The sequence below is a fragment of the Raphanus sativus genome, chromosome 9 (assembly GCF_000801105.2).
Source record: "Raphanus sativus cultivar WK10039 chromosome 9, ASM80110v3, whole genome shotgun sequence".
NCBI lineage: Eukaryota > Viridiplantae > Streptophyta > Magnoliopsida > Brassicales > Brassicaceae > Raphanus > Raphanus sativus.
The window spans coordinates 18,538,959-18,550,702 of NC_079519.1; the positions used below are offsets into that span (position 1 = coordinate 18,538,959).

At 37.5% G+C, this 11,744-nt stretch overlaps 3 protein-coding genes across 4 annotated transcripts; 1 reads left to right on the forward strand and 2 right to left on the reverse strand.

The window, feature by feature from the left end:
• The first annotated feature begins 743 nt into the window (after positions 1 to 743).
• On the forward strand, positions 744 to 3,270 carry LOC108824862 (uncharacterized). The gene is made up of 4 exons (XM_018598235.2): positions 744 to 1,032; positions 1,159 to 1,714; positions 1,806 to 2,171; positions 2,271 to 3,270. Exons 1-4 carry the CDS (start codon positions 744 to 746, stop codon positions 3,268 to 3,270), a joined length of 2,211 nt encoding a protein of 736 aa, XP_018453737.1.
• Positions 3,271 to 3,863: 593 nt separating this feature from the next.
• LOC108824863 (uncharacterized protein At1g43920, Chloroplastic-like) lies at positions 3,864 to 4,341 on the reverse strand. The gene is made up of 2 exons (XM_018598237.1): positions 4,216 to 4,341; positions 3,864 to 4,139 (listed from the first exon to the last, which is right to left on the reverse strand). The coding sequence occupies exons 1-2, from the start codon at positions 4,339 to 4,341 to the stop codon at positions 3,864 to 3,866; spliced, it is 402 nt and encodes a 133-aa protein (XP_018453739.1).
• Positions 4,342 to 7,979: 3,638 nt separating this feature from the next.
• Positions 7,980 to 11,544, reverse strand: LOC108828146 (N6-adenosine-methyltransferase non-catalytic subunit MTB). 2 transcript variants are annotated; one of them, XM_018601736.2, is made up of 6 exons: positions 9,690 to 11,544; positions 9,369 to 9,452; positions 9,181 to 9,285; positions 8,978 to 9,086; positions 8,681 to 8,832; positions 7,980 to 8,569 (listed from the first exon to the last, which is right to left on the reverse strand). In XM_018601736.2, exons 1-6 carry the CDS (start codon positions 11,490 to 11,492, stop codon positions 8,162 to 8,164), a joined length of 2,661 nt encoding a protein of 886 aa, XP_018457238.2. In that variant the 5' UTR covers positions 11,493 to 11,544; the 3' UTR covers positions 7,980 to 8,161. The 2 variants fall into 2 exon arrangements, with proteins under 2 accessions (XP_018457238.2, XP_018457237.2); XM_018601735.2 differs by having other exon boundaries at positions 8,681 to 8,841.
• Between the last annotated feature and the right edge of the window lie 200 nt (positions 11,545 to 11,744).

The window sequence follows — 11,744 nt, forward strand, 5'->3', positions numbered from 1 at the left end:
GTAAACCTATTGAGCTTATAAATAAGCATGTATGTGACGATTTGGAACTATCAAGAGAGAGATGGGGGTTACCTCTCCTCCTTCATCAATGAAAGGGTTTTGGTAACTAGAAACATAATCTCTAATCTCTAGTCTCTCAGTCTCTTTAATCTCTTCTCTATACACTTAAACACTCTTATACACACTCTCTATCATCAGACCTCTCATGGGTAAAGGGTGAATTTCAACCCCGACAATCCGTGTCGTGTGTTTTCATACCCAAACAAATAAGCAGTGCATATACATACCCAATCTATGATATTTTTAAAATTTCCAACCCGAACTTAGTTCCGTAATGTGAAATCCGACATTGACTAACGTTTCGTTAATTCACCGTTAAACCCTGCTTAGTCAGATAATATGTGGCATATTGATTTAATCAAAGACAAAACAAAACGACGTCGTTTGTTTCATTAATCAAAACGACGTCGTATTCAATTGGGGGAAAATCAAAATTAAAAACCCTAATCCCCTTTGTTCTTCTTCTTCGACTCACGACTCTCACCTCTCTCTCTCTCAGACCTGAACTCGAACCAGAAGCTCTCGTCGAACGCTTGTATTAGTGAAGTGGAAAGAAACTTTCGAAAGTAAATGCAAAGGCGTTAGCGACTTGGAAAAGAGGTAAATCTTTCAATTTTATTGAAGATAAAGCTTTTGATTTGTATCGATTTTAATCAAACCGAGTTTGATTTTCCAGTGTATTAATGTTGAAATTTCCTCCTCTCATTTACAGAATGTTCGAGATTGTGACGTTTAATATTAGTTGCGGTGGATATTGGGTGAAGAAAAGAACCGGTGATGTTGGGTATATTGGTGGAGATGTGAAAACAATTGAGTGCAAACCGACAGAGTTGTTCACATTGTTATCATATGAGTTTGGAGAGGGATTATATATCAACAAGTTGTGGTACACGCTTCCTTTTGAGGATCACAAGGATAGAAAGAAACTGAGCTATGTTAGAGATGATGCTTTTAAAGAGATGTGTGAAGCTGGTGAGTGGAAAGGAGTTGTTAATTTGTTCTTAGTGAACACAGTCGATCATCCTGAAGATCAGTTTCAGGAACCTTGAGAAGAAGAGATCAGAGTAGAAAGAAATGTTGCTGGCTTTGTGGATGAAGATGAAGATTTCGACTATCATAACACACCTCCCAATTCTGATGGCGAGGAAGAAGAAGAGCCTTTGTTGAGATTCAAACCAGGCAGTGGTCACCTAGAGCTAAAGCAAGTGTTCGACACCATTGAAGATTTCAAAGATGCATTGGTTGAGTATGCATTGAAGGGAGGGTGGAACATTAAGTTGAACAAATGGGGGGGCATTAAATCTGGGGCTGTGTGTGGGACTGAAGACAACTGCCCATGGAGAATCTATTGCTCTTATGAAGAGAGATATGGGAAGTGGATGGTGAAGACATATGAAGCTGACCACAAATGCCAAAAGGATGGGTATAGTAAGATATTAAAGTCGGGTGTGATCATGAAGATCTTCATGGACGAGATTAGGAATGATATCGATTTGAAGCCTAAGTATATTCAAGAGCAGATTGAGCAAAGGTTCAACTTGATAACCACAATTGACAAGTGTAAGAATGCGAAGAAGATGGCAAAAATCATCATCAACCGTGACCATGAAGAGCAGTTTAGTAGGCTAAAAGACTACCGACTTGCGATTCTGGCGTAAGTGAAGTTTTTTTAATAATTGTAGTTTTTTTTAATTATTGTCTCTGTTTTTAATAAATTAACTAACATTTTCATTTCTCTTTTGTAGTACCAATCCAGGATCAACTGTCGTGCTAGACACGGTCTTAAATGATGATGGAGCTGAAGTGTTTCAAAGATTCTATGTGTGTTTTGAAACCATCAAAAAGCTGTGGACTATGTGGTGTCGGCCTATATTTGGATTGGATGGATGCTTCCTCAAATGCACACTGAAAGGTCAACTCTTGGCTGCTGTAGGAAGAGATGCAAATAATGGAATGTACCCAATTGCTTGGGCTGTTGTTGATGTGGAGAACGAGGATAACTGGACTTGGTTCCTACAGAAGCTGCAGTTTGATTTTAACCTACAAGGAGGTCAAAATTTCACCATAATATCTGATAGACAAAAGGTATCACTTGATTTTGTTGAGTCAAAGTTTATTAGTTAATTTACATTCATTCTGATTTTAGTTATTTAAATCATCCATGGGCTGTTGAATGCTGTTGAGAGGATTTTACCACATGTTGAACACAGGATGTGTGCTCGCCATATATATGGCAATCTGAAAAAACTCTTCCCGCGCCAAGCCGAGATGAAGACTCTGTTTTGGAGAGTAGCTGAGAGCACCACAGTTCGTGAGTATGAAGCTAGTATTGCGGCGGTCCAAAGGTATGATATGCGTATCTATGAAGCCATGATGGAGAAAAATCCCAAGAATTGCAGTCTCGCTTTCTGCTCTCCGATGTCTTCTTGTTTGGATGTACACAACAACATCTCAGAGTCATTCAACAACGCCATTGATCCTGCTAGATACATGCCGATGGTTGAGATGCTTGAAACTATTAGAAGAACAACAATGGTCCGTATTGATCTGAGAAAGAGGATTGCAGCTGACAATGATAGGAGGTTCCCTTTTAGAATCACAAAGATCATAGAGGCTGAGCAGAGAAAGCTGAAGTATTGTAAGATGATCCCGGGTGGTGATGGTAGATGTGAGGTGAAAGAGGCGAGCATATCTTACAGCGTGAATATGAGGCAGCGGACATGTGCATGCCGTAAATGGGAACTAGGTGGTATTCCTTGTCGCCATGCATTACGTGTGATCACCGAGAAGAAGCTGAATTATGAAGATTATATTTCTAGTTGGTACCTCAACACAAGGCAGCAACAAATTTATAGTGATTCAATTAGGCCGGTGAATGGAATGCGTTTTTGGGAACAAACCGGTACCATTGTTATTCCACCTCCTAGCTTGGAAGAAGAACTCGAGAACAGGAAAGGAAGGAAGCCAAAACCAAAGAGGAAGAAAGGGAAAAACGAGTCACCAACAAAGAAGAAGGTCAACCGAAGTGGTAGAGTGATGCATTGTAGTCGATGTGGCGGTGAAAATCACAATATTACGAAGTGCCCACGTCCAGGAGTGCCAAAGAAGAGACCACCCCCAATAAAGAAGACAAGAACGATGGCAGAAAATGAGCAAGACTTCATGAATTGTGATGACTTTGCTGGACCAAGTCAGCCAACACAAGAATAAATGAAAGATGAAGGTACATGACTCTCTCTTCTCTTCAGCTGTGTTTTGATGGTTTTGCTGTATTTTGATGGTCGTTTGGATCTGTTTTGATGCTTTTCTGTCTGTCTATTTTTGCTAGAAGCATGAACCATAAAGGCGGTTTTTGATGGATCATGAAGGCTGTTGCGGATTTATCTATTTTGTTGTTATGTTGCTTTTGTTAAGACTTATGTATTGACTCTTTTTTCCTTTTTATCTTGATTTGTAATGACTAATACTCTTGTTTCAAGCATGGTTTTTATGATTTTTAGTGATTCAAAATGAAAAAAATCAGATTCTTTTAGTGATTAAAAATGAAAAATAACAGAGTTTTTTAGTGATTCAAAATGAAAAAAAAAACAGAAGCTTTTAGTGATTAAAAATGAAAAAAAACAGAGTCTTGTATTGATTCAAAATGAAAAAAAAAAACAGAGTCTTTTAGTGATTCAAAGCATACATAAGCTTGATAAGATCATCATCATCGTTCATACAACATCATCGTTCACACAGCATTACACAAGTCAGTTTCACTACACTAAACCATACATAAGCTTGATAAGAGCTTTACTACATCATCAATACATGAACTTGAAGAACAAAATCATGACCAAAGCAAACACTACTATGTTCTTCAAGCTTCGGAGTTGCATTTTACACTCTCGAATTTCCTTCTCAACAACCGCTTCACAAACCCGAGTCTCCATTGTCAATGTTTCAATCTCAGCTTCACAAGTGTTCACTCCCTTTTGCAAAGTGATTGAAGCTCCTTCAATGTTATCCATTTTCTCAATCAAGTCTTCAAGCTCTTCATACATACATACATCGGTCCACTTAAAAGTATGATACCAATCCTGTAACATAACAATATTGAAACTCATTTCCGAAAGGAAAGCATCAAACAATCTACATATATATATCGACACTTACCCCATCTCTAGCAAAAGGACAAGCATGAAACAGTCTACCCGGATTTTTCACAGTTTTTGATGTTTTCATTGATACAGCTTCTCCACAACGACATATCTTAGGAATTCCTCTTCCTTGTTCACCCATTTTCGCCACTGTAACATTCATCAATTTGATTCAAATACATTGATTCATCATCTATAACCTAACTAAGCAAGTTCTTCTTGAATAACAAAAGCTATGGAAGCTTACCTCGACGAGAGCTTTCGGTTCTTCAAGTTGTTGTCTCTGGTTCGAGTTCAGGTCTGAGAGAGAGAGAGGTGAGAGTCGTGAGTCGAAGAAGAAGAACAAAGGGGATTAGGGTTTTTAATTTTGATTTTCCCCCAATTGAATACGACGTCGTTTTGATTAATGAAACAAACGACGTCGTTTTGTTTTGTCTTTGATTAAATCAATATGCCACATATTATCTGACTAAGCAGGGTTTAACGGTGAATTAACGAAACGTTAGTCAATGTCGGATTTCACATTACGGAACTAAGTTCGGATTGGAAATTTTAAAAATATCTTAGTTTGGGTATGTATATGCACTGCTTCTTTGTTTGGGTATAAAAACACACGACACGGATTGTCGGGGTCGAAATTCACCCTTTCCCGGACCTCTCATTCACCTAGTTCAAGACCTTATCTAGCCATGAATGGCAATTTCATACACACACATATCTAGGGCTCAGAAAATCTCATAAAATATACCCAAACATAGATTTGGCTATTCATGTTCTCGGGTTGGATTCAGATTGATTTTCTTTGGGTCTAGATCCTTCAGATTTTAGTTATCTGGACTTATAGGTATTGTAATTTTGTTGGTGTGATTTTGGTCGCTTCCAAGCGTATCCGGATTGGTCTTGAGTCACAAAACTAATATATGTAAGAATTGATATATTTTGGTTATGTGTCAGGTTTGGATATCTAGAACCCGAAAAGATTTAACGTATATGAATTGTATTCAAAAATCCAAATATATCCAAATCCAAAAAATCAAAATATTTGAATATTCAAAAATTCACAAAATATATATGAAAAAGCTAAAATATATTTCTAAAATCCAAATTTCACTTGAAACCTGAAAATATTTCCAAAACATGAATTAGAACTTATAAAAATATGAAATACTTAAATATACAAACGTACCTAATATAGATAAAATTCGTGCAATTCCAATATTCGATCAAATTTTGGATAAGACCTGAAACCCGAACTGAATCTGCGGGTCCAGCAAAAAATGCAACAGCTTTTTAGCATAAACCTAGACTAACTAAACTTATATTTTTGAGTCTGTTCAGTTAGTTTTTTAAGGTCCAATTAAAAATACCTAGACCTATCATTCATTATTGTTAGACTATGTTTTAGAATATGTTGTTTAGGATGTGAGAACGACTCTTTCAAGATAGCCTATCTTATATATTAAAAAAGAAGTCATGAGTTCTTTCATGTGTGATATTTCATTTGGACAATCTCTTAGAAAATCATCACATTTACTTATTCTATCATTTATTACTATAATAAATATAATCACAAATATATTTTATTAATATCTTAACAAAATCTTTAATATACTATTTTTAAGGAAGGATAATCCCAAATATGAAATTCAAAAATCTATATTTAAGACCAATCAATTAAAATAAATAAATATACCAACTGATTTATGAAAAATATTTCAACCTATTAATCTAATAATTATTAACAACATATATAATTATTTTGTACGCCATTAGTTATTTTGTAGGTCAGGTTATTTACAAAAAATCGTATTTTATGAAATCATAATATATGATTATATACACGTATGATCGTGTATACTTTATGCAACAATAAGATATTAATTGTTTAATTACTAACTTTTTAATTATAATCAAAGAATATAAAGTATATCTTATATATTAAACAGAAGTCACAACCCTGATTCATGTGTGATTTAAAAAAAAGAGATTTTCACTAGAAATAAGTTATTATTCATTTATTACTAATAACATAGTTTAATAATATATAATAACTAATATAATCATCAACTCCTACAAAACAAGAATGGTAAACATAACCGAATTTAATCCTTATTAAATGTAAAATCAATTTAGATAGCCAAGATGTAAACCATTATCAAACCAGTCTGTGGACCAATACATTATCCTATTATTATTATTCTGAACATGCAATATAAACCAAATTTCGACTAACCTCTTAGACTAACGACGAATATTATACCAAATGACTTTAATTAATCACCATATGTATACTGCGTTAATAAAACAAATTATATACACCAAATTTGAATTATAGACTAACTAATTACAACTGTAATATTTTACAAGCACAATATATTATAGTGTTAAAATTTTATGTTTTTAATAGTATGCCAAAAAAAATTAGCTATTACCAATTTGATTTACTTTTTAACAGTAGGTCCAATTTGATTTAAATTTTATGTATATTTCAAATTTAGAAATAAAAAATATGTAAAATAGTACTGTTACGTAATTATGTTTTCAAAAAAAAATTGTTACAAGATTACAAAATTTGATTTTTTTTACAATAATAATATCATAAATCACATAAACACAGTATAGTAGAGTTAGATAATACATAATATTAAACTATACTAATTTACTGATAAAAATTTTGTTTTATAAACTAAAAGTGATTTAGTATAGAAAATAAAATCTGAACGGTTGTACGGGTCGAGATCTAATTAATCAATTAAAAGAATTACAAAAAGTTTTGGCAATTATACATATTTATGGCCTAACAGGATTTATAAGTTTTTTAAACACGGAAGAAACTACGTGCGGTCACTGCAATGCTCGTTGTCATTATCAGACTATTAATATGTTATAACTAATTTCATATGACTACGGTACACAAGTCTAATAGGGTCGATGATTTCCTCTACTATTATTTAGAACTTTAATATATCGATTATTATCAAATTCTAGTCATACCCACCAAAGAATTATATTAGCTTAGGTTGAATCTACCATTTTTCCCCCGTTTTAATGGATCGCTAAAGTTATTGCTTTTCTTGTAACTATGCTCAGACCACTTGGGTGTATTAATGAAGAGTTAAGAACATGTCAAAGCTGTGCTCGAACCTTCTGTGGAAACACGTTTTCATAAAGTTAACACCACTGGTCGGGCCTAAATATAGCAACCCAATAATACATAAATACTTTTTTACAAAAGAATATATTTATCATACTTTTGTGTAACAAGCTCATCAAATTGGACTTTTAGCGCACGAAGTGAGAAAATTATAAACTATAAAACCTAAAATCTAAATAATATGATCTAGAAACTAAACCTTACCTCCTAAATGTTACATCTCCAAAACTTAAACTCAACAGTAAAACTTAAGATCATCATCTAACTGAGACAATTAGCTTCTGTTTGGAAAAAATCATTTGACAAACAATAAAGAGTACTTAGCAAGAAAAAAGAGAAGCAAAAGCTAATAACAAATTGTGTTGTTACAACCTCTTTACGAGGATATTTTGTTTTGTTTTGAAACCGAACACATCAAAGTCATTCACTGTCCACTCTGCAGTTTTTCTTTGTCTATTGCTAACATATATTTCTGTTCCAACATTGATCGATGTCCACAGACGCTTTGCTAGTTTGGTTCCTATCATCAAAATATTGAATATACACAATACAGATCCATTTTTCATGTGGCATATGCACCAGATTTTACCAGCTTTAGTTTCCACATACATGGGAAATTGGAACCATTTGGTAAAGCTTGATGTGGATAATGAAAATGAACACAAAAGTTTCTTAAAGAATTACAAACAGAGAACCAACCCCATATGCAACAGAGTTTCTCAATGCAAAGTGGGAGAAAAACAAAAATCCATCCAATAAAAACAATTCTGGACGACCTTGCTGCACTTTGAGAAGAAAAAAAAGAGGCTCAGTTGAATCCGTACATGTCAAAAGTCTTGTCCTCGGGTGGTCTCGGGTTGTTGCCACCTTCAGGCACTCTAAAGCCCTCCATCGGTGGAGGAGCTGTCACGGGAGATGGGACCCAGTGTGGAGGAGGAACAGAGAAGTTAGAACCAGAAGCCTCTTGATGTAAGACAACAACATTAGGATTTGCTTGTGGTGAGTTCCCTGTGGTTCTTCGGTTTGAGTTATTTGCAGAGGAGGCCAGAGACGGTGTGTATGATTGCTGCTGCTGATTCTTCATTGGTGATTTTGGCCGTAGAGATTCGATATCAGGGGTAGTCACAACTAGATGTGGTGCGTCTGGAGGCGGGTTTCTACCTCCTCCTCCTTGCCACACTTTACCATCCTTGTCCGCAAAGTTCCTCACAAAAGCCTAAAAAGAAACACGCAAAATATCCCAAAACCGGTCAAAACCGATCTAAACCTTAGGACACAAAAATAGATAAAGAGATGTAAGGAGAGTGAGAATAGAAGAGTTTTTTACTTGTGAATCGAAGTTTGAGGAAGAAAGGCCTTTTCCAACAGTAAGCCAGCCAGCTCGAATATTGTGATCTTCACCGAAAAGCTCAAGCCTTCGGCGACCAAGTGCAAAATGCTCTATTATCCTATACATATCTTCAGGCTTTTCAGTCGAACCTGCATTGGCTTGCAACAAAGCAGGGATACTGATTCATTAATTTTTTTAGACCTGGCCCTCTTATATATTTGATAATCTATCAACAAGACCACTTAATAAGAAACACTTGATTTTGGAAGCAAAGCAAAGCACATTTTTACTAACCGTAGGGAGGCTCTTCAGCAATAATCACATCAGTGTCAATGTTAGCATGGATAATATGTCCATCAGTGCTACGTCGAACAGTACCCTTTATCCCCATCAAGCAGTGCTCCTTTACAAAGAGAGAAAGAAAAAAAAAACAAGTAAAAGATATGCAGCAGTAGCAAATGAATCAAACAAAGATGCACTGTTAGGCCATATTAGACCTTGGAGCGCTGAAACACAGTACGAGAATCGTGGCGCAATTTTGGTTCTGCACTACTTTTGTTGGTCTTCACCCAGCAAATGTCTTCGCACCTTCTGAAACCCCACTGTGACACCCCAAGGAAAATATTAGATGTAGCGAATTAATCCACAATAACAAATGAAAGGAGCAATTGCTTGAATCTTGCACCTTCTTCAGGCATTGGCGCCCTTGCTCTAGCCCAACACCATCACCAACCCAAAGGAAGACAAAGGAGGGAGTGTCAGCTATTGCCTACAGATACATGGAAGGTTTTGCTTTCGTTATAACAAATATGGATACAAACCCTTACCCACATGGTCTACTCACAACCTTACATCTACTACGTCTAACAGATGATACTGCTACTCAAATATTAAGCCAAGTGGTAAGCAAATAATAATAACAATAAGCTAAAATTATTAACCCTGTAGAGAACTTAAACCATAAAAAGCCCCTTTGAGCAGTTAAAAGAGCAAAGAGAATAGTTACCTCAATCTTAAGATTGATGATATCCTCAAATGTCCAATACTCCATAGTATCAGAAACACCAGGAGCTCTATGGACATATTCATCCCAAGGCGGATCAACAAGAATGACATCAAACTTTGTTCCAAACAACTCTGGAGACAACTCAAGTTCATGCAAGTCGCCTTTCAAATACATTGGCGCAGACGCAGAGTTAGATACAATCTCATCTTTCTTCTGTATGAGCTCCCTAAGCTTGGGATAGTCTTCTACATTGGTAAGCTCCAGCTCTCGGATGAAATTCTGGGGACGCATTCCAGTATCCACAAAGTTCTGGGAATAGTCATTCTGCTCTCCTCTGGAAGGAGCTTTCCCAGGAGGTCCACCACCTCGAGGAGGAGGAACCCATCCCCCTCCTGCATTTTTATCAGAGGGCATTCCACGTCCCATTGGTCCAGGAACATTGAATGTAGACCCGGAGAAATTCGGAGGGCCTCCTCTATCAGAGCCTGGTGGGTTAAAGAACATGTTCGGGTTCGGCGGAGTGCCGATGGAAGGGAATCTTGGGCCTGATGGTCCAGGAGGAAGCGGTGAGAGAACAGGATTGACAGGCAGCATATTGCCATCGACTCCTCGGGCACCAGGCCAGACAAGAGCTTGGGGAAATGGAGGCATGAAAACAGGAGCGCCGGGAATGGGAGACATGCCAGGAGTAAGAGAGTGAATGGGACTAGGTGGTGGCATTCCAAACGGTGGCCCCATGATAGGTTGCAATTGAATAGCACCTTGTTCTCCTCTGCCACCACCTCTTCCTCCTCTTCCACCCCTTGCGGGTCTGTTCCCTTTCATGCCACCTTGTGGAGTCTGCGGACCTCCTCGGTTAGGCGTTTGCATAAAACCGGTCCGACCAGGTGTTGCACCTCTCTGGTTTCTAGCTTTAGCTCCAGAGTAATCAGAGCTAGCCTCACCAGCCTCGTCTCTCGAATCCTCACCGTAAGTTTCACTTCTCTGTCTGTTGTCTTGGTTGTAACCCCAATCTTCATCAGGCTTTTTGGGAGGAGCATCAAGTGGTTTGGTTTGAATCTCAATCACATCGTAATTCTCGTTAGAAACACCGCCACTTGACAAAGCTTTAACAGCCTCACCTTTCCTACCACCCAAACGATTATGTGAGTGTGACGACCTCTCGCCTTCACTCCTCTCACGTCCTCCTTGCCTTGTTGGATAATCACGTTCCCTCCCATCTTTATCAGAATGTCTTCTCTTCCAACCTTCTTGATCCCTGTTGTCTCTATCAGACCATCCATCATCTCTTCCTCTGGATGATCGGCTATACTTCTCCTTGTCATACTCTGCCTCTGAATGTTCTGATTCTTGATGACGCCTTCCACTTCTCTCTGGTGTCTTTGACCGACCACCACCTTCCCTATCTCTATCATCTTCTTTAACGCCACGTGTCTTACCCTTCTCCTCTTTGCTACTTGATTTCAAACTTCTTTCTCCGACAGAATCAGAAACCTTACTGCTGCTTTTGCTGTGATCCCCTCTCTCACTGTCCGTAGCAGCTTCGTCCCATCTCCTCCTCTTGCTCGAATCAGAAGAAGAACCATGAGTCCGATCCCGACCGCCGCTTTCTCTTTTGTCGGAACTCTTGGAATCGCGATCCTGATACTCTTCTTCCTTGATTTTAGTTCGAGAACTCTCGATCTCCGATGCTTTTGCGCTCGATCTTCTCTTCTCGCTTCTCTCTCCACCTTCCTGCTCTCCTCCGTCTTCGTACCAAGTGCTCAGTTTTTCCAACGAACTCTCTTCTGATTTCTTCTTCATTTCCCCTCTCTCTCTCTCTCTCTCTCTCTCTCTCTCTCTCTCTACGGTTAGGGTTTGTATATCAACGCCGATCAAATCGACGAGACGGTGATTCACCCAAAGACAAAAACTTATGGGCCTTCTTGGGCTTATGGCCTACATCTATTTTATATTTACGTTTTATTCTTTACTAATTCAGCTGTACGCAGGGAAAATAGTCAATTTCAACCTCAACAATTTCAGTTGTGTTTTTGTCCGAAAAAGAAAAATAAG

What these genes read in the sequence shown, in the direction of transcription:
- LOC108824863 (XM_018598237.1), bottom strand. Translation starts at nt 4,341, where the DNA reads ATGGGTGAACAAGGAAGAGGAATTCCTAAGATATGTCGTTGTGGAGAA. An exon ending in GTCCTTTTGCTAGAGATGGG is followed by an intron (nt 4,140 to 4,215) that starts GTAAGTGTCGAT and finishes GTTATGTTACAG; the next exon opens with GATTGGTATCATACTTTTAA.
- LOC108828146 (XM_018601735.2), bottom strand. Translation starts at nt 11,492, where the DNA reads ATGAAGAAGAAATCAGAAGAGAGTTCGTTGGAAAAACTGAGCACTTGG. An exon ending in CTGTGTTTCAGCGCTCCAAG is followed by an intron (nt 9,087 to 9,180) that starts GTCTAATATGGC and finishes CTCTTTGTAAAG; the next exon opens with GAGCACTGCTTGATGGGGAT. An exon ending in CCTCAAACTTCGATTCACAA is followed by an intron (nt 8,570 to 8,680) that starts GTAAAAAACTCT and finishes GTTTCTTTTTAG; the next exon opens with GCTTTTGTGAGGAACTTTGC.
- LOC108824862 (XM_018598235.2), top strand. Translation starts at nt 744, where the DNA reads ATGTTGAAATTTCCTCCTCTCATTTACAGAATGTTCGAGATTGTGACG. An exon ending in TACCGACTTGCGATTCTGGC is followed by an intron (nt 1,715 to 1,805) that starts GTAAGTGAAGTT and finishes TCTCTTTTGTAG; the next exon opens with TACCAATCCAGGATCAACTG. An exon ending in CTTGATTTTGTTGAGTCAAA is followed by an intron (nt 2,172 to 2,270) that starts GTTTATTAGTTA and finishes TGTTGAACACAG; the next exon opens with GATGTGTGCTCGCCATATAT.